A 27,321-nucleotide genomic window follows, 5' to 3' on the forward strand; every position below is an offset into this window, starting at 1 on the left:
CAGCACCAGGGACTTTCCAATGAGTCGTCTGTTCGCATCAAATGACCAAAATACTGAAGCTTCAGCATCAGTCCTTCCAGTGGTTCTTCCTAACGTTAATACGGCTGTATTCCTTCTAATTTTTCCCCCGTGCATTAATTTTTTATGTACAAAGAACTTATGATTATAACACATAACAGAACCGAAGAGTATTTAACCTAGAGAAGTAAACTGTTGTGGCATTCCAGATGACGGATGTTCAGAGCTTGGTCTAGGCCACTGGCTATGGAAATAAAGCATAAGATCAGAGACAAAGGTATTAATGTTTTTGCCATTGAGTCAATAAGCTTTGGTGTGGTGATTTCAGAGAGAGTTTTTTTTAGCTCTGGCTCCTGAAAAGAGACAGATGGAACATAGGAGGAAGAGCATATTTGCTGGGGAAGATGTTTGTTTTCACCATGTTGAATTTTAGATTTGAATAGGACATCCAGATGGAAATGTCTAACAGGCATTTGAGGTATATAGCAAGGACTTGAGAGAATCTGCCTGAGATATGAATGAGAACATCCTGTGAGAATGTTTAAAATAAAGATGGTATCTGATTGGGCTAAGTGTACTTAGTTCTTTAAGGGCAGGAATGGAGTCTTCATCTCTTTTACCCTCCACATTATTGCTACATAGTAAACTTTAGTAGAATAAATAAGTTTACTGAAACAAAGAGAAGAGGCCATTAATTTGGCCATTAATTTGGTTTCTGAAGAATGCCAATGAACTTGAGGGAGTCATAATTATCATTTACTGCCCTTTTCTTAGTTTTGTTGGTGTCTAAAATTTAAATTTCTAAAAAGAAATAAAAGACTCCCATTTTTCTTTTCTGCTTTTGATGGAATTTTGTTTACATGAGTTACTTTAAAATGTTATTTCAGTTCAGTTCAGTGGCTCAGTCGTGTCTGACTCTTTGCAACCCCATGAATTGCAGCACGCCAGGCCTCCCTGTCCATCACCAATTCCCTAAGTTCATTCAGACTCACATCCGTTGAGTCGGTGATGCCATCCAGCCATCTCATCCTCTGTCGTCCCCTTCTCCTCCTGCCCCTAATCCCTCTCAGCATCAGGGACTTTTCCAATGAATCAGCTCTTTGCATGGGGTGGCCAAAGTATTGGAGTTTCAGCTTTAGCACCAGTCCTTCCAAAGAAAACCCAGGACTGATCTCTTTAGGGTGGACTGGTTGGACCTCCTTGCAGTCCAAGGGACTCTGAAGAGTCTTCTCCAACACCACAGTTCAAAAGCATCAATTCTTTGGCGCTCAGCTTTCTTCAGAGTCCAACTCTCACATCCATACATGACCACTGGAAAAACCATAGCCTTGACTAGACGGACATTTGTTGGCAAAGTAATGTTATTTGGATGGCTATAATTCATTCAGTTTAATCTTGCGTTCTTAAAACCTATGATAGTAAAGAAGATTGTTCCAGTGGTTCTTTCAGTGTCCAGAGTATGCACATAGTGGATATGTTAAGGACACCTCCCTTGTAAAAAAAAATTTTTTTTAGCCATTTTAACTTTTTGTTTTATATTGAAATATAGCCGATTAACAATGTTGTAACAGTTTCAAGTGAAGAGCAAAGGGACTCAGCCATTCTCCCCCAAACTGTCCTTTCACCCAGGCTGCCACGTAACGATGATCAGAGTTCCCTGTGCTATATACGGTAGGACCTTACTGGTTTCCATTTTAAATATAGCAGAAAAGGACACTTCTTTAATGTGATTAACATATAAGGGGGAAAAGATTTGGGAATATAAAAAGTATATAAATAAGTATAGGGGAAAATGTAAACATAAGTACTCACAGGGTATTGAATCTTGTGTGACTTGGGAGGCTTAATTGGACGTCTGTGTCAGAAGACACTAGATTGGTGGCAGGAGCTTCTGAGAAGAACAGCCTCGTCTCTGTTCCCTCCGCGCTTCTCTCTGCACATGGTGGCCAGCAGCTGGTTAATTTGCACATGTGGTTTCAACCGTCAGGTTGTGTTGACTCATTCTGAAAGCTCCAGGATAGGCCCCTGTGTCTTTCCCCCTAGTACCTAGCTCCTTACTGGAGTAGGCTATGAAAAAATATTTGGCAAATGAATAGAATGATGAATTTATTCAGTAAAATGGTAAATTTATTCAGTAAACATTTAATGAGACTTGAATGTCTTATGGAGATGGAAGTGAGTGGAGGAGTGTTTGGCCTACTAAGGTTGATAAGATGTTACCTGATCTTATGGAACATAAATTCTGATATTGAATATAAATTTGTAAAGCCTTCTGGTTTTCAGATTAACCAATGCAGAAAATAAGTAATTTGCTGACCTAAAACAGTTTCTTTCTGACATAGATTTTAAGAGATTTTTTAAGAGATATGTGAAATAATCCAAAATCACTATGGATGGTGACTGCAGTCATGAAACTAAAAGATGCTTGTTCCTTGGAAGAAAAGCAATGACAAACCTAGACAGAGTATTAAAAAACAGAGACATCACTTTAAAAAGCAGAGACATCAGTTTGCTTACAAAGGTCCATATAGTCAAAGCTTTGATTTTTTCCCAGTAGTCATGTATGGATGTGAGAGTTGAACCATAAAGAAGGCTGAGTGCCAGAGATGCTTTCGAACTGTGGTGCTGGAGAAGACTCTCTTGAGAGTCTCTTGGACAGCAAGGAGATAAACCTGTCAGTCCTAAAGGAAATCAACCCTGAATATTCACTGGAAGGACTGATGCTGAAGTTGAAGCTCCAGTACTTTGGCCCCCTGATGTAAAGAGCTGATTCATTGGAAAAGACCCTGATGCTGGGAAAGATTGAGGGCAGGAAGAGAAGGAGGCGATAGAGGATGAGATAGTTGGATGTCATCACCAATTCAGTGGACATGAGCTTGAGCAAACTCCAGGAGATAGTGAAGGACAGGGAAGCCTGCAGTTCATGGATTTGCAAAGAGTCAGACATGACTTAGGGACTGAACAGCAAGTATGAAGTCTTATTTATGTAACTAATAAGCACACAATTCTGCATGCTTTCTCTTCACTCATTTAGCTAGAAAGGATTATTATGGGATCAGTTTTATGATCCTCTGTTATCATTCAGTTTTTTCTTATTTTATTAAAATTTGGGATTTGATTAGATGGGGACATAATGCTCTTCTGAAAATATAGAAGGAGTCCACTTCTCTAAAGTGACTGGTAAAGCAGCAAGATACTTAATTGAATGGATGTACTGAAATAGTAGGTTGGTGCAAAAGTAATTGTGATTTTGCGTTGTTGAACTTTGCTGTTTGAAATTGGAATATATTCTTAAATTAATGTGGTTATGTTACACATCATTTTCATGCACATTTCTCACTTTATGGTTTTTGCTAATGACTTGTTGCTTTCTGTATATTTTATATTTGTTTTAGACTGTGGAAATGATGTTAGACAAAAAGCAAATTAGAGCGATTTTCTTGTTCGAGTTCAAAATGGGTCGTAAAGCAGCAGTGACAACTCAACATCAACAGCGCATTTGGCCCAGGACCCCTCCTGTGCACACAGTGCGGTGGTGGTTCCAGAAGTCTTGCAGAGGAGACGAGAGCCTTGGAGACGAGGAGCATAGTGGCCGGCCGTCAGAAGTTGTTGTTCAGTCGCTCAGTCGTGTCTGACTCTTTTGCAGCCCCGTGGACTGCACCATGCCTGGCTTCCCTGTCCTTCACTATCTCTTGAAGTTGACAGTGCCCAATTGAGAGGCTCATCGAAGCCGATCCTTTTACAGCTACATGCGAAGTTGACAAAGAACTCAACTCCTACCATTCTACAGTTGTTTGGCATTTGAAGCAAATTGGAAGAAGCTCAGCTAGTGGGTGTTTGACTGCGAAAAAAAAAAAATCGTCTTTTTGAAGTGTTGTCTTCTATTTTTCTGTGCAACAACAATGAACGTTTCTTTTTTTTTAAAAAAATTTATTTCATTTGTTTATTTGGCTGTGCCTGGTCTTAGTTGCAGAACGTGGGATCTTTGATGCGGCCTGTGGGTTCTAGCTCCCTGACCAGGGCTTGAACCCAGACCTTCTGCTTTGAGAGCACGGGGTCTTAGCCGCTGGGCCACCAGGGAAGTCCCCAATGAACCATTTCTTGATTGGACTGTGATGTGCAACAAAAGATAAATTTTATATTACAGCTGGTGATGACCAGCTCAGTGGTTGGACTGAGAAGAAGCTCCAAAGCACTTCCCAAAGCCAAACTTGCACCAAAAAGGGTCATGGTCTCTGATGGCCTGATCCACTACAGCTTTCTGAATCCCGGCAAATGTGTGCTCAGCAAATTGAGGAGATTCACCCAAAATTGCAATGCCTGCAGGCGGCATTGGTCAACAGAATGGGCCCAATTCTTCTCCACGACAATGCTCGACCACACGTCACACAACAAATGCTTCAAAAGTTGAATGAATTGGTCTATGAAGTTTTGCCTTTTCCACCTGACCTCTCACCAACCGACTACCACCTGTTCAAGCATCTCAACAACTTTTTGCAGGGAAAATGCATCCACAATCAGCAGGAGGCAGAAAATACTTTCCAAGAGTCTGTCAAATCCCCAGGCACGGATTTTTATGCTACAGGAATAAACAAACCAACTTCTTGTTGGCAAAAATGCATTGATTGTAATGGTTCCTATTTTGATTAATGAAAATGTGTTTGAGCCTAGTTATAATGATTTAAAATTCACAGTGCGAAACCGCAATTACTTTTCTTACCAACTTAATAGCTTAAGTATCTTGATCATTCAAGTATGCAATGATCAGATAATTCAGTGTGTAAGTTAAGTGAGCTTTTAATAAAGTATATGATATAATGGTTTATCATTAGTTTCCCTGTTTTTTTTTTTTTTTTCATAATCAAGACAGTACTTAATTATCAGAACTGATACAGGGACTGTTCTTGTAAAACCTACAGGAAAAAACTACAGAAAATCAGTGGAATCCTGCAATATCACCAAGCTATTTGTACTTTGCTAGGCAGAAAGATCAGAATATAGGAAGTTAGGAATCCTTGAAGAGATTGTTACTGAAGTAGCCTTAACTGCCTACCTACCCAGTCAGAATGTGTTTTCTAGGGGGCGGGAAACTTGGATAATTCAAGTCTTAACCTGTTAATTAAGCATGTATCAATTAAGCATAAGCAAAACCTATTCAGTTGTTAGAGGAAAGAAGTATATTACTAGAAGGGAGAGCAACTTTGTGGAACCTAGAGAGACTCCAAACAAGAACTTAGCATATTTTCCACAATGTCCAAAGAGAAGAGAAGCCAGCTTTCCATTGTGATTTGAACATGTAATTTTTCAGGCCTTCTGGTTTTCCTTTGTTTTAGATTTTTAACTCACCAGAAAACCTATTATATCAAAATATGGGGAATGAGGTACTCTAGGTGTTAATATGACTGTCCCCTTTGTAAACAAATAAACTGGCATCTGGGATTGTTGTTTGGTCGCTAAGTCGTGTCTGACTTTTTGCAACCCCAAGACCTGCAGCACGCCAGGCTTCCCTGTCTTTCACTATCTCCCAGAGTTTGCTCAAACTCCTGTCCTTTGAGTCAGTGATGCCAACCAACCATCTCATCCTCTGTCACCCCCAGCTCCTCCTGCCCTCAGTCTTTCCCAGCATCAGGGTCTTTTTTAATGAGTCAGCTCTGCATCGGGGGGCCAAAGTACTGGACCTTCAGCTTCAGCATCAGTCCTTCCAATGAATATTCAGGGTTGATTTCCTTTAGGATTGACTGGTTTAACTTCCTTACTGTCCAGAGGACTCTCAAGGGTCTTCTCCAGCACCACAGTTTGAAAGCATCATTTCTTTGGTGCTCAGGCTTCTTTGTGGTCCGTCTCTCATCCCTACATGACTCTTGGAAAAACCATAGCTTTGACTATAGGACCTTTGTAAGTAAAGTGATGTCTCTGCTTTTTAATATGCTGTCTAGGTTTGTCATAGCTCTTCTTTTGAGGAGCACTTCTTTTGATTCATGGCTACTGTCACTGTCCACAGTGATTTTGGAGCATCTGGCATGTATGTTAGTTTTCGAAATAACTTCATTAAATATAACCATAACCTTTTATAAATTAGTAAGTGTAAATTAAGCCTAATCAGTCCTATGTGGGAAAAAAGAGCTAAGGGCCACACACAGCAATGTCTTTTGTATAAGGCAGGAATCATAATCTTGTATAGCCATTGTATTGGTACATGGTTGGTGCTCAATTTAGTGTTGTATTAATGAAACTAATTACTAAATTTCAGAGATGATAACTCCAGACCTCTATTGAGAACAACTATCAGCATTTTATGGCTCTATTCGTAGATTTATTCTCATGTCAAAAGAGCAGTTCTGGCTTTTCTTTAATTCAACAGAAACAGTTCATTAAGTGATGAAAATAGAATTCTCTCAAGAAACTAGTGCCAAATAAAAGGAGTGTGCATCTGTTAGAAAAAAGGGAAGGGGTAGTGCATTTGAGAACAAAGATAGTCTTGTTTGTTTCATTGTCTTTATTTTTAAAATAATTAAAACTTTATTTTTTAGACCTTGTTGCAGTATGCAAGCAACAAGAACGCATCAGAACATATTGTGTATCTCCTGGAGGTGTATCGGCTTGCCATCCGAAGCTTCGCCAGTGCTCGCCCGTATTTAACTACTGAGTGTGAAGATGTCCTGTTAGTGCTTGGCAGATTAGTACTGTAAGTTTAAGAACTTAAATCACTGTTAAAATTGAGTATTTTTGGTTGTAATGTTTGCCGGACTTCTCTTTACTATGGCATCACATTGTTTAAAGGGTCATACCTTTGAATGAAATTTCCTTTGCTCTGACCCCTTTATATTCCCATTTTCAGGAGACAAGTATAAGTGAAACTGCAGCCAAGCAGCCTGATATTTAATTGCCCCTACAGTCTCTTTTTCTCCTCAGGCTTAGATTGATAACATTTTCTTTCTGTCCTTAGGTATAGATCAACTGAAGTGACAGAGTATCTGGAAGGTGTAGTGGTCTTTGAGGGAATTACTGTGAAATTCTGCAACTCAGTTGTATTATTTGAGTTTTACTAGCAGAAAGTATCAGGGCACAGTGTAAAATTACCACCCTAAGAGCCCATAACGATTTAGTTGATATTTTAATACTTCACTGCCTAATAGCAGACAGAATTACACCTTTAATGTATTTTATTTGCAGAGTGAAAAAATATAACAGCTGTTAGTTTTTAGTTCTGGAATCACCTTGATTCAGTTTACAGATTGTTGGTAGGATAAATTTTAGTCTGGATGATCGATTTTACTTTTCTGTGGTCTTAACTGTTTTCTTTCCTATTTTCCAAAATCCCAGACCTCTAACATCATACTATTTTTGGAACACAAACATTCCTTGTCTTATAATCCTATTATTCCTTCTCTAAAGCTTCATAGTTTTTCTTTTTTCTCTTTTTTAAAGTTGAAAAGTTAATATAACAATGTTGAATAAAATTTTGAAGAGTAAAAAACAAATTTGAAATAGTCTAAATATATCTAAAATGTGTATTGTGTCACTGTCATACTGTACTTGATTATGACTATAACCAGTGTTATATACTGACTTAGTTTTTCATATTCTAGGAGTTGTTTTGAATTACTGCTTTCAGTGTCTGAAAGTGAACTGCCATGTGAAGCCTGGGTACTCTTCCTTCAGTCTTTACAGGTGGGTTGATTTGGCCTCAAAAAAGGTCTCTGTTTGGATATCTAAGACACCTAGTTAATTTCTCCCAGCAAACTGAAATTGGAAACTTAGAACAAAAACAAGTTCATTATATATTGTATTAAGTTCATGGAATGAGAAAGAGGCCTTCCAGATGAAGAGAGTATCCTAAAAATTATTGGGTTTTTTTTCCCTTTCATTTGGTTTTGTTAGTCTTTACATAGCTTAGAAGTCAACAAAAAATTTTTCATTCTTCAGAAACAAAATTTTAGACAGAATAAATCTATTAAAATATAAAATTGTATATGTTTATTATGCAATACTATTTGGTTCATTCATGATACATTTATCTAGTAATTTCCCCTAAAATTTCCGGGACTTACAATGCTAACAATTAAAAGTAGTCATCAGGGATTCTGTTCATGCATTTTACTTACAGGAGAGCTATGTTAGTTCATCTATTGGCTTGATAATAAGCATTCTCAGATGAGCAGATCAGAAAATAGCAAGTTGGGGAGAGGAGAGTAAGGTAGGAGAAAAAAAGCAAGTGTACTGCCAGCAATAGAAAGCAAATTTACCTGTTAGCAGTGGAGATAGAAAAACTGTTTAAAGAAAACAGACTTAATAAGTAAAAAAGCTATCATTCAGTTATTATCATTAATTATGTGGCAAACAGTGCTCTACATTGTTTTCACATTTTGTATGTTTTAATCAAATTGCAAACCTTATATAACATAGAGATCATTTGAACCACAATTTATAAATAGGGAGGCAGGCATAGAGAGGTGAATTAACTTGCCTAAAGTTAACACCTAGATTTATACCTAGAACTTGCTTTGTTTAACTGTTTCCTCAAGGACACAAACTCCATAGTAGCCTGGACCTGTTTCATGCAGGCATAAGCCAAGGTTTGTGTGTTAACAGACACACCTCATTATTTGAAAATTTCTTTCTTCTTGACTATAATCCAAATTGAAATGATATAATGTTCAGTTCAGTTCAGTTGTTCAGTCGTGTCTGACTCTTTGCGACCCCGTGGACTGCAGCACACCAGGCCTCCCTGTTCATCGCCAGTTCCTGCATAATTGTTACTCTTTAGATTTTCTGTTTAAGATGAATTCTTTGTTATGTTCTAATCCCTATAATGTCCTAACTCTTCACATATTCATACAGTTGTTAAAATCATCTTTCATACAGAGCATATTGATTTTGTCATTCTTTGTTTTGGGGTCTGCCAGTAGTTTTGCCCTGGCATAAGACATTTTAATTCTAGAAGGGCAAATGAACTTATTCTTTTATTAGGGCTGTTACTGTTGTTTTTTATTAGTATCCCTTTGCAGAGTGATACTTTCTTAGTATCTCTCCTTAGATTTCTTCATTCTTTTTTTAGATTTTATGCCTAAATAAAATATTTGCCTTCCTCCCTGCTTGTACAACTTTGTTAAAATATTTATCAGACAATTTAGGATATATATATTCACATTTCTGAATATGTGTTCAATAAAATAAATACAGTAGAGGTACAGATAAAATATGACACAATCCCTGTAGAAATATAAAGCATGAAAAATGGAAGTTTTCTTATTTTAGGTAAAAATGGATAAGGCATCAGAATATGTTTTGAGGATACCTTTGGTAAGAGAATAGTTTTACCAGGCAGGCCGCAGAGAGCATTCTCAACCACTATTTACAGCTTGTGTAACCCTTCCAGACCTTTTCTTTATGGATATAAAAATACATTCTGAAATGGGGTTTTAAATAAAAACGAGATCCTATGTTTTGCAACCTTTTTAACTTAATGATTTTATCATGGACATGTGTCTAGGATTGCGTATGTCTAGGATTGCATCTTCCTTGATGACTGCCTGGGATTCTCTTATGTGGCTGCACCATAAATTATTTGGCCAGATCTCTTTGCTGTTTATTGTAAATAATGCTAGAGTGAACATCTTGCACTTGTATTTCTATATTGTAGATTTCAAGATGTGCACTTCGGATAGTTTTACCTTAAACAAGAAATTATTTTTAAAATTCCACCATAGTTTTTGAAGACTCTGTTTGAGGTTATTAAAAAAAATTTTTTTTTCTCTATTTGTTTATTTGGTCATGCTGCTCAGCTTGTGGAATCTTAGTTTCCCAACTAGGGATTGAACCTGTGGCCCCTGCATTTAAAGTCCCTGGAGCCATCTATCGTTTAAAGTCCTTTGATAGAAGAATTTAAACAATTAAAAAGATACATAACAGTAGATATCATTGTCATGCTTATGTTAGAAGGAATAGGTTGCCTATGTGAATACTGCAGAATCTTTTAAAAGAAAGCTATGCCAGTGACCTTAAAATAATTTAGTAATTCAAGGATGTAAACTGAATTATGGTGATAATTTTACATAGGGGAATTCAGGAAAACATTTTAAAGGTACTCTTTAACTTAGTGAAAATGCCCTAGTTTCATTATTTAAAAGCAGCAACAGAATTTCATAAAACTTTGAGGATAGCTATTTTTTTTCCCCCTGCTTATTTATTTTTAAGAAATCCAAGATACAGGGCTTTTCATAGACTTTCAGATATATTGAAAAGGCAAAAAGACTTTATATTGCCTGTTTTCTGGATATACTTTTTTTTTTTTAGGAGTCACATGATGCGTTATTGGAATTTGGGAATAATAACCTACAAATACTGGTTCATGTTACCAAGGAAGGGGTGTGGAAAAATCCTGTTCTTCTTAAAATTTTATCTCAACAGCCAGTAGAAACAGAAGAAGGTAAGCTTAAAACTATACTGACTACTGAAGGAGGATTTAGTTCTAAGAGAATTAAAAATTTTTATGGGTTAAAATTTTGTGAATGTCACCTGTGTGAAATAAACAGTCATTCTGGTCTCCTTTGAATAATAAAAACTAGCCATTAGCACTTAATGTTTTATTTAAAGATTCTTGAATTTTAACATAGAGTTTTAAAAGTATCCCTTTGTACTTGTTTTTAAATATTGCTTTGAATAACAGTGTTTATACAGAGCTCCTGTGATAGAAGGAGCTATCTTCTTATTATTATTACTGCTTCTAGTCCTTGGTATATAGTAGAGCTTTGCTTATATTTTGTTTACTGGTTACTAGAGCTGAGGACTATTGACAGAAAATTACTCTTTATTTTAGATTTATGAAACATTGGAATTTAGCATTTTATAGAGATACACAAAGAAGAAAATTTTTATTTAAAAATTGTCAGTTGAAGACCAACAGATTTATGGATTTGGATTGATGTTTCCATTTAGACGCACAAAATATCTCATTTTACATGTCCAACATTTATGATTTTGTTTGCTTTAAGTTAGTAGAAAATTAACAAGGATCACATCTTTGTTAAGTGTGTTTCTGGAATAAGAATGAGTTTCAAAACAGTTTTTATTTATACTTTTGATATATCTTTAGTTCAAGCCTCGGGCCTTTTGTATGTTGATGTCTTAAAATATGGGCATCCCAGGTGGCACTAACGATAGAACCTGCCAACGCAGGAGACATAAGAGGCAAGGGTTTGACCCTGGGTCAGGAAGATCCCCCATGGCAACCAACTCCAGTATTCTTGGCTAGAGAATCCCATGGTCACAGGAGCCTGGTGGGCTACAGTCCATAAGGTCGCAAAGAAATGGGCACAACTGAAGCTACGTAGCATGGAGACAGGTCTTAAAATATTTCAGTTAACTTATTCATTTCCCAAGTTTGATAACCTACTGTATACATGTTACTTGGGTTTTTCTTTATAGTGAGATGATTGATAATAAGAGTGCTTAGATTTTCTCTTGGTTCCTTACCTCTGATAATTCTACTGCTTATCAGTTATACTGATAAGGAAAAAAAAAGACCTGTTAAATAGAAAATAGATTTGTATATATGTTTTATGTTGAGGTTCTTGATAAATGGCATCCTTTTGTAAATATAGGCAGGTAGACGCTCAATGATTACCTTTTATCATTATTAAAAATTGCATTGGCAGGAGGGATGTTTACCACTAGCGCCACCTGGGAAGTTTTAAAAAAAAACAATGTTAGAGGACAAGCCAAATAGTTGCAAAAGGATCCTAGAATTAGCAGATTCCCAGATAAGGTTCCAGGAGTGAAGAGTGCATGACCTTTGTAGACAGGCTCAAGCCCCAGAGGGAAGAGATGGAATTGCATTAAATGTCCCTCGTTTTTTTTCCTGATGTAACTAATCAAATATTTCACCCTCCTACCTCTGGAATTAATAGTATTCAGGTTTTTTTTTTTACATAGAAAAAAAAAAGAAATGGGAAGAAGCACTGTTTACCTAATATCCCATGGTATCCTGTATATTCAATAAAGATTAAGTACCTAACATCTGTAGAATTCTGAATGGGTATAGGATACCTACATATGTAAGGAATTTTTCTGAGAACCACAATGTAAGTGGTGAGCAGCCTGTGACCTGCTTGCTTTTGCAACTGGCCCTTACTAATTTCAGATCAACAGATTTAGAAAGCCTCCTGTGTAGCTTCATTGCCCTTGCAGCCGAGATATTAACACATTTGATACTTGAGAGCAGTGACTATCATTTCATTAATTGCAGTTTTTCAGTAGTGTACTAATCAGAAACATTAAAAATAAATTTTCTAACTTCCAAGTAACTGAGTAAATGCCTTTTGGTTTAGTTTTTGAATTAAAAAGGTGCATAAGATTTTTATTTTTCCTGCCATGAAGTCTCAAATTTACCACTGCCCCCCTTCCCGCCCCTCAAAAAAATGGGTTTCCCCTTGTGGCTCAGCTGGTAAAGAATCTGCCTGCAGTGTGTGAGACTTGGGTTTGATTCCTGGGTTGGGAAGATCCCCGGAGAAGGGGAAGGCTACCCACTCCAGTATTCTGTCCTGGAGAATTCCATGGACTATACAGTCCATGGGGTCACAAAGAATCTGACACAACTGAGTGGCTTTCACTTTCACACCTACCCCCCCGCCCCCCCCAAAAAAAGACATTTCTTACTGAAGCATGTAATATGTACCAGTTGTGGACACTTTTGCCGGCCTGATCAGCAGGGAAATGAACAAGTCCTCCCACCCAGGTATCAAAGGCTTTTACCCCAGGCCACCCTAGCAGCCTACCACAAAATGTAGAGATGGCAAGACCAAGCCCAGCCAAGGTCCTCCTGGTGGTTCCTGGCCTGAGCCCCAGGGCCCACAAACCACCCGTACTTCCAGTGGTGGTGGCAGCAACCCATAGCTTCAAAGTTCTCAGGCCCGTCCACCTTGGAGACCCTCTTTCACTGTGCTAGAGAAAACCCAGAGCTGCCATCTGGTATCTGTCAGTTTTTCCAACTGACTTGTGCCTTCCCCAGCATCCTCCTCCCCTCTTAATTCATGACATCAAAACACTGGCTTTTCCTTATTTTTCTTGAGACTCAGGAGGGCCAAATCAATAGGCTTTTGCTCTTTTATTTCTCTCCCTACTACGGGTTGAGGGAAGAGAGCCATCCTAATTGTTCAGAGGCAGTAACTTCCTCCCCTCAATCTAGTAGAGAAGGAACCAGCCAGCTCTTACTTCTTCCTGGTTGTTTTTCTTCCCACCGCAGTCTGTTTTTTGTTTCCCTTCTACCACATACCTCTAAAGCTATTGTATGACTTGTCATGTGTCACCTGAGCCTTCAGTAAAATAAGCAAACAAACAACACTCTTCTGTTAAAAAAGACAAAGATAATTTTTCACTGGACCTTGAATGTTACAATTTATTACATGTTGAAATATATAGGAGGTAAACTGTCATGATGTTTGCAACTTACTTTTAAGTGGCTCAGAAAAAGCAAAACTAGACAAAGAAATATGGCAAAATGGTTCAGTTGTTGAATCTAGCTGGAGGAGAGGCTATATGGTTAAACATTTTTTTTATTAAAACGTTTGAAAAATGAACACAGAAGGGAACACAATTGGGAGTGAGACTTCTTAGTGTACACTTTGTTGTGTCGTTTTAAATATTGACGTGTATGGATGGATTCCTTTTTAAAAATACAGTTAAGGATTTATAAAATAAGTAAGGATTGATTTTAACATAACAAAGTGTTTTTAAAACTCAGCTTTGATCTCTGTGTTAAAAATTGATAGAGTGGTTTAACTGTGACTGTAATATATTGAGTAAAGTAGTTTTACCTCATAGAAGTAATAGCTGTGATTTATAGCATGCCTGTTATGTGATGGGCACTGTGTTTTCCGTCTCATTTAATCCATTCAACAGGCGAGATATTACACATGGGCAAGGCCATGTAGTTAAAATTGTGGAGACAGAATTTGAGCCCAGATGAGGAAATATTTAAAAGTTTTTGATTGATTAAAAGTGATAACCATTTGGTTTCTAAATACATGGTTTTATCCAAAAGTTAACAAGACACGGTATTTGTCCTCAAATTGCTGATAGTATAATGTAGATATCAGAGTCAAAAAATAGCAAGTAGTATTGAGCATTCACTCTGCCTGGGCCCTGTGCTCTGTGTCTTACTTGCATTCTGGTATTTCATTTATGATTCTTTCATCTTTGTGAGGCAGTCTTTTCATAGTTAAAGAAACTTGAGACTCAGGAAGGTCTAATTTGTCCAAGGGCCTCATAACTTAGTATGTGTGAGAGTCATGATTTGGCATCAATTAATTGATTCCAAAATCTAAGATCTTAACCTTTATATACTCTGATCACTTATTACTATATGTAAAGAGAAAAATATGTGTGGTAAAAGAAGTAAAATGTTACAGGAATTTAGAAGGGGTTGGGTTGTACAGCTAACATACCTGTTTTCAGGTGTGAGATTTGTGAAAATGCATATACTTGATAGAGTAGATAAATGGAGCATAATCTGATGTTAGGCAGTTTAGGATGGAGGGGACAGATGTGGCAGGAAATAACATGAAGTAATTAGGTTGAAGAGAATTTTTAAAAGAATTGCTAGGACACGGTAACTAAGTTGATTTTCTTAGGAAAGGAGTTGGCAAGGAAAGGGTAATGCCAGAATTTCATTTTTTTTAAAAAATTGAGAGAATACCATTACTGAAAATAGAAGTAAGGAATGAGGAGCTCTTTGAGATATGATTGTGAGTTCCTTTTGTGGAATTTAGTGCTTGTAGGACTAAAATAAAGAAGTCCACATGCAAGTAATCTATTTTCTGTCCATGCCTTTTGACCTTGACTGTGTATTAGAGAATCTGTGGAATTTAAAGCCAGAACGCACAGACACATATCCCAGGTCCAGGCTCCATCTGCTAAATCAGAATCTCCAGAGTTGAAGCTCTGAATACTGACCTTTCTGAAGTGCCACAGGAAACGAGCCCCTTCCACGTATGCCTGCTGGGAGTATAAATTGGTACAATCTCTGGACATCCACCTGGCAACAGTTTCACTTCTAGGAATTTATTCTATAGATACAGCCATGCATTGTGAAATGGTCTCTGTACAGGGATGTAAATTGTAGCATTATTGACAGTTGCCAAAGATGGGAAACAACTTGCAAGTTTATCGGGAGGGGATTGGTTAAATTAGTTATATTTGATCTGTACAGTGGAATAACACACTTGTTAAAAGTATTGAGCTCCCAGTGTACAGTGATGTGATAGAATGACCTGTATGATATATTAAATAGGAAAAGAAATAGGTCTTCTGTACTCAGAAGGATAAACAAACTGTACTGGCTGCTGCTGCTAAGTCGTTTCAGTCGTGTCCGACTCTGTGCGACCCCATAGACAGCAGCCCACAGGCTCCCCCATCCCTGGGATTCTCCAGGCAAGAGTACTGGAGTGGGTTGCCATTTCCTTCTCTAATGCATGAAAGTGAAAAGTGAAAGTGAAGTCCCTCAGTCCTGTCCAACTCTTAGCGACCCCATGGACTGCAGCCTACCAGGCTCCTCTGTCCATGGGACTTTCCAGGCAAGAGTACTGGAGTGGGGTGCTGTTGCCTTCTCCGAACTGTACTGGAAGGATAAACAAAAATGATTATTGTTTCTTGAGGGAAGAGACTAAGAGACTGGAGTCAAAGTAGAAGGGAGACAGCTTCTAACTGTACATCTTTTTGTGTGCCTTTTGACTTTTGTGTCATTTGCATGTATAATGTTACCTATTTTTTTTTAAAGAGAAAATTTTAAAATCTCTATAGTTGATTCTCATATGTAGTTAAGATTGGGCCATTGGTTCCCCCAACCCTGGTGGTTTATCATTAATTTTAACGATTTCTGTTCCACATGTGGCCTGTAGACCTAGTAGCATGGGTATCATCTGTGAGGCTTATTAGAAAAGCACAATCTCAGATCGCACTCCAGACCTACTGAATTAGAATCTGCATTTTAATAGGATTTCCCTGGTGATTCAGAAAGCACTTTCAAGTTTGAGAAACACTGTGTTAGGTGAACCATCTAAAACACCTAGAGTGCTCGCTTGCCACTCAGCTTCGCATGTACGTTCCCACCTCTGTTCTTTCAGTGATACTGGGTAACAGTGCCACACACTTGTTGAATATTTACTACTTATAAACCAAGGGCTTGCTCAGAACACTGTACAAATCAATGTGAGTACTGCTCCGAGCAGCATTTTCCAAAGTGTGTACTGAACCAGGAACACGGACTTTATGTCATGTTAATGATACGTGTAAAAGGGTTCTCTGGTCAAATCAGTTTGGGTAACATTGGGTTTAAATAAGAGTGAACAGTTTTCTTCATTGCAGGACTGTTCAGAGATTTGACCAAGGAATCCTTTTTTTTTCTAGGACTATCTCTCAGGTCTTTTGCTCGGTGGAACACACTTTGAGAAATGCCTGGTTTAGAGGAAAGACCACCACTGGCTTTGGAATCCTTGGCAAGTTACCTAATTTCTCTGAGTATTGATTTTCCTAACCTTAAACCGGGGATAACAATACTTGCCTTGGTGGTGGTGTGAAGAGTAAATGAGAGGTGTGTAAAAACACTCAAAGCTTGGTACTTCATGAGTGTTTAAGTGGTAGTTGTTAATATGACACAGGATACTTCATTTTCCGTGTTCTTATGTTTATAGTTCATTTCACTGTTCCTTACTATCCTTATCAGGATGTGAGGGAGGAGAAAGTGAAAGAATGAATTTTGGTGAAATGTTAGTAGTAGCTTTATTAAAAGGTTTGGTGTTTGTGGGACTTCCCTGGTGGTCCAGTGTTTGGGGCTCTATGCTTCCAGTGCAGGGGGACACGGGTTCAATCCTTGGTCAGGGAACTAGGATCCCACCTGCCGTTTGGTATGGCTAAAAAATAGAGTTAAAAAAAATTTTTTTTAATGGTTTGATGTTCAGAATAAAACTGCTAATATGGGAATAATTAGCAACGTTATTTTGCTCTTTGCTCTGTTAAATGAGTACAGAGATCAGAATAAACTTCCAGTAATGTCAGCTGACCTTTTATCTGCTAAAAACAAACAACAACAAAAGATATCAAACTTTCATCTTCACAACCTTGATATGTGGTATGTTATCAAACTGTTTTATTTTTCCTTTTTTCTAGTCAATAAATTGATTGCACAAGAAGGACCTTTCTTTCTGCAAATGCGAATAAAACATTTGTTGAAATCTAACTGCATCCCCCAGGCTACTGCTTTATCAAAACTGTGTGCAGAATCTAAAGAAATTTCAAATGTGTCATCTTTTCAGCAAGCCTATATCACATGCTTATGTTCCATTCTTCCTAATGAAGATGCTATTAAGGAGGTAGGTAAAGCAAGTAACTGCTGTTGTCATTCATACAATGAATTTATTAGATTTTAATAATTGTTGCATGACAGGATGAAAACCAAGACTTTTTTTTGGTCAGGCTACTGATAAGTACCATTTTAACTGTATATTTAACTGTTCAGCACATTGAATATAAAATTGTGTCTTTTAGGTGTATTTGAAAAGTAGATAATTAAAAATATGCAGATAAATGCTTATGAATTTGGCTGATGGTTTGTTTTGAAATGTTTAAATGTGAAAGTCACTTTTTCTTCTTAAACTAACAATTTCTCTGGGAAATGTAGACATTATTAATAGTGGTGTCAAGAGATAAACTAAAGATAATGGCAGTTAGCTTAAGTTACTTTATACATTTAACTCTGTAAGCAGAGAAGTATAGGACTTTAGAACCTGTGGGTACACTTTGAACAATAATTAAGCAGACAAGGTTTTTTTTTTTTTGGTGTGGTTTTTTTTTTTTGGGGGGGGGCCTAAATCATCGTTTTCCTTAGAAAAGTTGTAATTAGTCTTTTGATAAATTATAGAGAGAAAAATAATAGATATTTCATCATCTGCCTTTAATTCTCTTACCTGCCATTCAGGTCTTAATATAGATTCTCGTTTTACCTCTACACCGAACTTTCTTGTTAAATGAAGGAATCACGAGGATCTGGTTCTATGCTGTAGTGATTCTTAAACTTTTATGACAGTTTTCAGCTGTAAATATCTTTTCTCCAAGTGAAACTGTCTTTCCGTTTTAATAATTTTATTTGTTTATTTTTGGCTGTGCTGGGTCTTCGTTGCTATGTGGGCTTTTCTCTAGTTGCTGAGAGCGGGAGCTACTCCAGTTGTGGTCCTCGGGTTTCTCATTGTAGTGGCCTCTCTCGTTGCAGAGCCGGGGCTGAAGGACGCGCAGGTTCCAGTAGTTGTGGCTCCCAGCCCCTAGAACACAGGCTCAAGAGTGTGGCTTAGTTGTTCCTTGGCATGTGAGATCCTCCCAGATCAGGGATGGAACCCATGTCTCTTGCATTGGCAGGCGAGTTCTTTACCATTGAGCTATAAGGGAAGCCCCTATCTTTAGACTTTAATATACAGACTCCACCAGGACCAACCAATCTATCGGTCCTATCCGCTTTTCACTTTCCTTCACTCTTCTCATGTACTCACTTCCCTCCTTAGCCTGCTTTTCCATAGTCAATCACTATTATCACTCCTTTGCATATACCCTCAACTCCTCTGCTGGTCTCTTCCTTAATTATACTTATTTGACTAACCTGTATCCTCATTATCCCTACATCTCCACCTCCTTTATATCTTTACCTGCATTAGTGGTTTGGGTGGGGAAAAACCTGCTAACTGATTTACTTTAATTGAGTCACACTATGTTTCTGTAGTCTATTCACTCTCCCACTCTCTGAGGTTACTATTTCATACTCTTAACTTTTTCTTTTAACCTATACTACAGTACTTTCTGTCCCATCCCTTTCCCCACGGATGAGCTTTCTTCCCCTTTCTCTGAGGAAATTGGAAATGTTGGAAGAAAATTTCCATGGCATCTATTGACCTACCTGCATTTATGTATTTACACCTTCTTTTCTGTTCTGAGGATAAACTATATGTGCTTTCCCCCTACAAAGGCCAACAGCTTCCTAGACTTCTGTATCAGATCCCATCTGCTCTTATCCCCTCAAGGTTAATGCTGCAGCAGTTCTCCTTTTCTCTACTGCATTATCAATTCCCCCTCTGCTTGTAACCATCGTAGCAGCACTTATGCTGTTATTTCTTCCATTTTTTAAAAAGAAATGCTTCTTTCAGCTATCACCTTGTTTCTCTCCTCCCCTTTCAATATAATTTCTCGAATGAATTTTCTGAATTTGCTGTTTAATGTTTTTCTCCTTGAACATATTCTGCTATGGTTGGTGCCTTGTGCCGGCCTACCACATCACTAAAGCCAACTACAAAAGCAAAAGAGGGAGTTTTATAGCAATACAAGCCTACCTCAGGAAACAAGAAAAATATCAAATAAACAACCTAACTTTACACCTAAAGGAACTTACAAACAAAACCCAAAGTGTAGAAGGTAAGAAATCATAAGGAATCAGAGCAGGAATAAATGAAAGAGAAATTAAAAAGAAATAGAAAAGATCATTGAAACTTTCAACAAGCTGGTTCTTTGAAAAGATAAACAATTTGATGTCTTTTAGCTAGACTCAATCAAGAAAAAATGAGGGCCCAAATCATTTCAGAAATGGAGAGGGCTCACAGCTGGCACCAGGGAAGTACAAAAGATCGTAAGAAGTTACTGCAGACAGCTATATGCCAATAAACGGATAACCTGGAAGAAATGGGCAAATTTCTAGAAGTTTACCTCTCCCAACACTGAACCAGGAAGAAATAGAAAATAGGAACAGACCAATTACCAGGAATGAAATTGTCAGTAGTTTTTAAAACTCCTAAAAAACAAAACTCTAGGTCAAGATGGCTTTACAGGTGAATGTTCCAAACATTAGAGAAGACTTAATAACTGTCCTCAAACTATTCTAAAATCTTGTAGAGGAAGGGATACTTCAGGACTTACCTGGTGGTCCAGTGGTTAAGAATCCACCTGGCAATGCAGAGGACACTGATTTGATCCCTGGTCTGGGAAGATTTCACATACCTTGCGGCAGCTAAGCCTGTATACATCAACTGCTGAAGCCCAGGCGCCTTTAGCCTGTGGTCTGCAACAAGAGAAGCCATCACAATGAGGAGCCCATGCACTGCAACTAGAGAAAGCCCATGTGTAGCAACAAAACCCAGGCCTAGCCAAAAATAATAAATAAATACAATTAAGAAGAAAAAATACTTCAAACTCATTACACAAGGCCAGCATCACCCTAATATTAAAACCAGACAAAAAAAGACAGCACGAAAAAAGAAAATTATGGATTAATATTACTGATGAACATAGATGTAAAACTTCCCAATGAAATATTAGCAAAGTGAATTCAGCAATAAAGGATCATGTACTATGATCAAGTGGGATTTATCCCAGGGATATGATTATGGTTTGATATCTGGTCTTCCCTGGTAGCTCGGCTGGTAAAGAATCCACCTGCAGTGCAGGAGACCCTAGGGTTGATTCCTGGGTCAGAAATTTCTCCTGGAGAAAGGATAGGCTACCCACTCCAGTATTCTTGGGCTTCCCTGGTGGCTCAGATGGTAGAGAATCCACCTGCAGTGCAGGAGACCTGGTTCAATCCCTGGATTGAGAAGATCTCCTGGAGGAGGGCATGGCAACCCACTCCAGTATTCTTGCCTGGAGAATTCCATGGACAGAGGAGCCTGGCGGGCTACAGTCCATGGGGTCGCAGAGAGTCAGGCATAACTGAGTGACTAAGCACACACACATCTGCAAATTGGTCAGTGTAACTCAGCACATTAAATTGAAGAATAAAAATTATGTTAATCTCAATAGATGCAAAAAAGGCATTGACAAAATTAAAAATCTGTGATTAAAAAAAAATAAAAAACTCAAAAAGTGTGAATAGAGGGTACATGCCTCAACATAACAAAGGCCATATCTGACAAGCCCACAGCTAACATCATACTCAATGGTGAAAAACTGAAAACATTTCTTCTAAGATCAGGAACAGAATGAGGATGTTCACTTTTACCACTTTGATTGAACATAGTATTGGAAGTTCTAGCCAGAGTGGAAGTGAAAGTCACTCAGTTGTGTCCGACTCTTTGTGGCCCCATGGACTGTAGAGTCCCTGGAATTCTCCAGGCCAGAATACTGGAGTAGGTAGCCTTTCCCTTCTCCAGGGGATCTTCCCAACCCAGGGATCGAACTCAGGTCTCCCACATTGCAGAGTAGTCAGACGAAAAAAAAGAAGAATCCACATTGAAAAGGAAGAAGTAAAATTGTCACCGTCTGGAGATGACATGATGTTTTACATAGAAAGTTCCAAAGACATCACCAGAAAACTACTAGAGCTCATCAGTGAGTTCAGTAAAGTTCATCAGGAGTTTAGGATACAAAATAAATATACAGAAATCTTTTGCACTTTCTATATAGTAACAGTGAACTGTCAAGAGAATTGAGAAAACAAGCTCATTTATAGTCACATGAAAAAGAGTAAAGTACCTTGGATGAGTTTAAGTATGGAGGAAAATACCTGTAATTCAGAAAACTTTAAGACCCCCCTGGAGTAGGCAGTGGCAACCCACTCCAATATTCTTTCCTGGAGAATCCCAGGGACAGAGGAGCCTGGTGGGCTACAGTTCATGGGGTTGCAAAGAGTCGGACACAACTGAGCAACTAAGCACACAGGTGAATGGATAATTAAACTGTGGTACATCCAGACAATAGAATATTATTCAGTGTTAAAAATAACATGAGCTGTTGAGCCATAAAAACACATGGAGGAAATTTAAATGCATATTACCAATTGAAGAAGCCAGTCTGAAAAGGAAGGGAGGGAAGATTAGGTGGAGCAAGTGGGAATTTTAGGGCATTAGATTGGGGACAGGAGGAAAAGGGGACGACAGAGGATGAGATGGCTGGATGGCATCACCTACTTGATGGACATGAGTTTGAGTGAACTCCGGGAGTTGGTGATGGACAGGGAGGCCTGGCGTGCTGCGATTCATGGGGTCGCAAAGATTTGGACACGACTGAGCGACTGAACTGAACTGAACTGAAACTGCTCTGTGTGATAATATAATGTATCATATTATATGTATAATACCATAATACTATAACATAATGTATAAAACATGTCACTGTGTCTTTGTCCAAACCCATAGAATGTGCGACACCAAGAGTGAACCGTAATGTAAACTGTGGACTCTGGGTGATTGTGATTTGTCAAGTAGGCTCATCAGTGTAACAAATGTCATGCTCCAGTGGGGGAATGCTGATAATGGGGGAGGCAGTGACAGGGGCTAAGAGGGAAATCTGTGTACCTTTCTCTCAATTTTGCTGTGAATCTAAAATGGACCTAAAGAAATAAAGTGTTTTATTCTAAAAAAAAGGAAAACTGTAAGACACTCATGAAAGAAACGGAAAGTGACACAGATGGAGAGGTACGCTGTGTTCCTGGATTGGAAGAATTACTCCTGTTAAAAAGACCATACTCAAGGCAGTCTACAGATTTCAGTGCAAACCCTATCAAGTGCCAGTGGCATTTTTTATAGAACTAGAACAAAGAATTCTAAAATTTGTATGGAAACATGAAAAATCTCAAGTAGCCAAAAGTCTTGAGAAAGAACAACAAAGCTGTAGGTATCATGTTCCCTGACTTCAGACTGTACTACAAAGCCACTGAAATGTTGGGAAGGGTAAGGAGATGGAAGATTGCTTGCCTCTAATAACAGCTGCAATATTGTGTGTTGGGAAGCTTAATCAGAGTAAGATGGAGTAATGGTTAGTCTCAGCACCTGATACATGCCAAAAGAATTCAGAAGAACCAAAATTGCGAGACCTTGGATTTGATTCTTCTTCTGTAATAACTACTTTTCCTTTAATCTCTCAGACTTTGTTTATTTGAAACCTGTTTTGTTTTTAGCATTGCACTAGGCAATGGCAAATACAAAAGTGTGTGTATGGCCTTGTTTGGTTGCCAGAAACAGTAGTAGATACTTAGCTATATGATAGTTCCCTGAGATTATGTAGAAATGGAGAGCATATCTTTGTAGAGTGGTGTAGAGCCTTTTATAAGGCTTTATAAAAACTGATCCTTGAGTTGGACCTTGAAATAATGGTGGGGTTTATGTAGGTAAAAAGAATGGTTTAGGGATAACTGATAGTAAAGGTACAGAAATGAACGTGCACTTTGTAGGGAACCACTAGAGAACACCTTGTCTGGGGAAAAGCGTGGATGTTGAGGTCTTGCGAGAAGTAATAAGACCTGTTGGATAGGGAAAAGAAAGGCCTCGGAAACGGCAGTGCATTTGAACTTTTGATGCAGTAGAAATTAGAACGGTTTTGAACATAGGAAGTAAAATGACTGAAACAGTGTTTTAGGAAGCATAGACAGAAATAGATTTAGGAGAAGAGATTGGAGTTAGCAAGAGGAAAAAGAATGGGACTTGCTGACAGGACCAAAATAGAGGATAATGTACAGAGATCCCTTCAAGAGACTCATGAGACCTTGAGAGACTGGAAGAAAGGGAGTGTTCTGCTGCTGACAAAAATGGCAAAGAAGGGAGAATATGGGACACTTTGTGCCGAATCTCTCATGGTTTATTAATAACAAGGCAAGAAAATAGGATTTCTTCCTGAGGTTATATAAATATCAACAAATTTGTTGAGAATATGAGGAACTGGGTTATTGGAAGTATGATTTGGTTTTTCTACAACAGGGACTGGCAAACTATGGCCTGTGGACCAGATCCACCCTGCTGTTTGTTTTTGTAAATAAAGTTTTACTGGAACACAGTCACGCCCATTGGTTTATTATCTATGACTGGCTTTGCTCCACAGTAGCAGAGCTGAATAGCTGTTACCAAGACCATTTGACCAGCAGCACTGAAAATATTTTCTCTCTGACCCTTTACAAAAAATGTTTGCTGACTTTTGTTATGCAAGATTCAGATTTCCTAGTGTGTTACAACCATTAATTATCATTTAGTTTAACCTTCCATGTTTTATCAATGGTGAGACTGAGGCCAAGAGGTAGTGTTTCCAAGGCCCTACCTTCATTAAGCTAATTATTAAGTCCAAGCCCAGGCCAGAACTCAGATCTCCTGACTCTCTGGCCAGCTCTTTTTAGAGCTCTGTACAACTTATTACTAGTTGGTAAACATTGGTGAGTCATGTTCTCATGGGAAACATTTTGGTGGTATTTCATTCCATTCATGTTTATACATTTATGTATAGGTGCAACTTAAAATATTTTTATAATGATTGGGGTTAATTTGTTAAGTATGTTGATGTGAAAACATTTGGCACACTTTGTAAAATTATTTTTAAAGGAACACTGGTACCATCATAATTAGTCTTTTATCCAGTGATGCTATTTTTTGCAAGTGAGAGCACAATTAAAGAAATCTTAAAAATTTACTGTGGAAAAAGACCAGTGAATCACTTGATGTTCATTAATTGGAGTTTAAAATCAGCATATGTTCTAAGGCAGCAAAGTTACATATACATTTGCCATCTTCTTCTGAGTTCAGGAGAAGAGTCAAATTAACTTCGGCAACAGCTGGGAATAAAAGTACTTATGTGTTGGCACCTGTGGGTATCACAGTAATGGGTGTATGTAATGGGAAACCTCTGCTGGGGAAGATTTAGCCAGGCACAATTAAGATTAGTTGATGGAGTCAGCTTCAAAGCCAGAATTTGTATATTTTTATTACTGAGAAAGAGAATCTTTGCAAAGATCAAGTTTTCCACATATAGTATAAAGGATAAAGCTGTTTTAAACATGAAGCACTTCTGTTACTATGAAGAGCAAGAAATTTGTCTGCAGAGTTGTTGGCACAGATAAGGTAGGGGTTCAGTTTTGATCCTTGAGTGAACTACATCTTCAGTGTCTGATGTGGTTACGAGGCTTGTTTCTTCTCTTGATGGGAAAAGGAAAAGACAAAGACAAACAGGACCTGATTTACTCACTGGTCTAACACTGTTGGGAATTAACATAGTCACTAGGTATATAAATGATAAACAGAGCAAATACATTTAAACGGGACCCACTGGGAATTCAGTTTGGGAATAGAAGAAACAGTAAACAAGAGCATAGAAATTCCGGGTGTAGTTTAAATAAGATTAAGATGGATCCTGAATGAGGAATAATAAAGTGTGTAATTAAAATCTGGATAATTTACTTCATGTAACCTTATGGTCATATGGTGAATAAGATGTACACTCAGAAAATACACTAAAGGTAGATTGTATGAAGAAGTGGAAGGTTTGCCAATTTAAATATTTATCCCCTAGAGCAGAGTTCTTTTATTTATTTATTTTTTAATATTTTATTTACTTGGCTGCATTGGGTCTTAGTGGTGTCATGCAGGATCTTTCGCTGCTGCACACAGACTCTGTAGTTGTGGCTTGTGGACTTAGTTGTTCTGCAGTGTGTGGAATCTTAGCTTCCCAATCAGAGGTCGAGCCCATGTCCCTTACATTTCAGGGTGGATTCTTAACCATTGATCGCCAGGGAAGTCCCCCAGAGTTCTTTTAACTAACTTTGAAGAAACTTCTTCCTAGACCTCAGTATATATTTGGATCTCACTTTTACTGTTACTTTGATGGGTTGTGCTCAGTCGCTTCAGTAGTGTCTGACTCTTTGTGACTCTATGGACGGTAGCCTGCCAGGCTCCTCTGTCCATGGGATTTTCTCCAGGCAAAACTATTGGAGTGGGTTGCCATTTCTTTCTCCAAGGGATCTTCCCGACCCAGGAATCGAACCCACATCTCCTGCATTGCAGGCAGATTCTTTACCAACTGAGCTACTTGGGAAGCCACTTTCATGGGTTACATGTAGGTATTTTGGTTGATACATGATTACACTGTAGGGATCATTATGGAGAGTTAGTCAGACACAGTCATTTTCAAGAATTCAGTAGGACAGTTCAGGTGTCTCTCAGATACTCATAGGATTAAGCCATAGGATTTAATCAGAAGCATCAGTGACCATTTATTTCTTCAAGAAACATACAAATGACCAACTTGATAGCATAGTGTTGGTCTGTGGTATTGCTGCAGTTTAAAAGAAACCTGGTTTTTAGAAGCACAGCCTTTTTTTCAGGTAATGTCTATGAACCTGATGAATAATTCTCCCAAAGTAGACTCAGGGTTATTAGACATGAAGACTTGCTAAGAATAACTCCTCCCTTTTTCCTACTCAGGGATGCAAGTGAGAGAGATCTCATTATATGGATAATCTTAAATCCACTTTGTCTCTGTTTTGAAAGAAACATTTACCAGCTTGTTTTTTTAAGATCTCCTATTAGGAACAATGGAGAAGGAAATGGCAACCCACTCCAATACTCTTGCCTGAAAAATCCCATGGACTGAGGAGCCTGGTAGGGGTCTCAAAAAATCGGACACGACTGAGTGACTTCACTTCGTTTCACTTCATTAGGAACAAATTACTTGCCTTATACTCCAGAACTGATCAGGAGAATACTAGATTGAAAACCATCATTCTAGAGAAAGGTAAATGTTAAAATATTACAGTAATGCCACTGGCCAGAATACTAGTTTACCTGGTAGCCTAAGCGTGATGATAACTAAAGAAGACAAATAAGTCGTCTAAACGCACATTCTTTCATGCCAGTGACTACCTCTTGTACCATTGGTGTTTAATTCACTGATTATCATGAAAGCCTTCTAATAACATCTGTTCTTGCCCCAGAATTTATTTTCTACAACAACTGAGGTGATCTTTTTTTTTCTTTTTCAAATTAAAACATTTTATTTTGAGATAATAGTACATTCTCATTGTTACTATAAGAAATAATACAGGCATGCCTTCCAGTCATTTAATGTATATTCACTGGGGACTGTGCTAGGCACTGGGAATACAGAGATGAACAAGACACAAGGGAGAACCAGCAGCAGTGTTCACACAGTGTGAGATTTGGGGAAAGGTCGGTGCTGGAAATTGAGTTCCAAGTTATCAGCATTTGAAACCAGAGTGTGGAGGGCATTCACTTTTTTAGACCTCCGGAAATTAAAGGCTTACCATAATCCTAGAAAGTTTTATTCAAGAAAAACAGATGAATGTCAGAACAGTGAGCTTGGTGGCGTTTGAACCTTGAACCCGTAAGCTTCCTAGCAGCCACCCGAGGAAGCAGAATGGTTGTGGAACTCAGCAAAAGCCTGACTCCACAGAATTGTCACTCTTTGACCTGTTTGGCAACATTCCGAAAACCTCTGCTCTCAGCATTTGTTTTTATTTGATTCAGAGCCCACTCTGCCAAAAGATCTGTTCCAGGGCACTTA

The 27,321-nt window shown here is 38.2% G+C and overlaps 1 protein-coding gene across 2 annotated transcripts in view; it reads left to right on the forward strand.

Moving 5' to 3' along the window:
• RLF (RLF zinc finger) overlaps positions 1-27,321 on the forward strand; it is an 80,474-nt gene that overhangs the window by 24,899 nt on the left and 28,254 nt on the right. For both annotated transcript variants that reach the window (XM_086381020.1, XM_086381027.1), the window contains exons 2-5: positions 6,549-6,703; positions 7,608-7,689; positions 10,315-10,447; positions 17,182-17,384. In XM_086381020.1, the coding sequence (XP_086237146.1) occupies positions 6,549-6,703; positions 7,608-7,689; positions 10,315-10,447; positions 17,182-17,384 (573 nt within the window). The remainder of the gene's footprint in view (positions 1-6,548; positions 6,704-7,607; positions 7,690-10,314; positions 10,448-17,181; positions 17,385-27,321) is intronic.

This window comes from Bos grunniens, chromosome 3, assembly GCF_055505025.1.
Source record: "Bos grunniens cultivar Pamir isolate PY7600 chromosome 3, Bosgru_T2T1.0, whole genome shotgun sequence".
In the NCBI taxonomy this organism is placed as follows: Eukaryota; Metazoa; Chordata; class Mammalia; order Artiodactyla; family Bovidae; genus Bos; species Bos grunniens.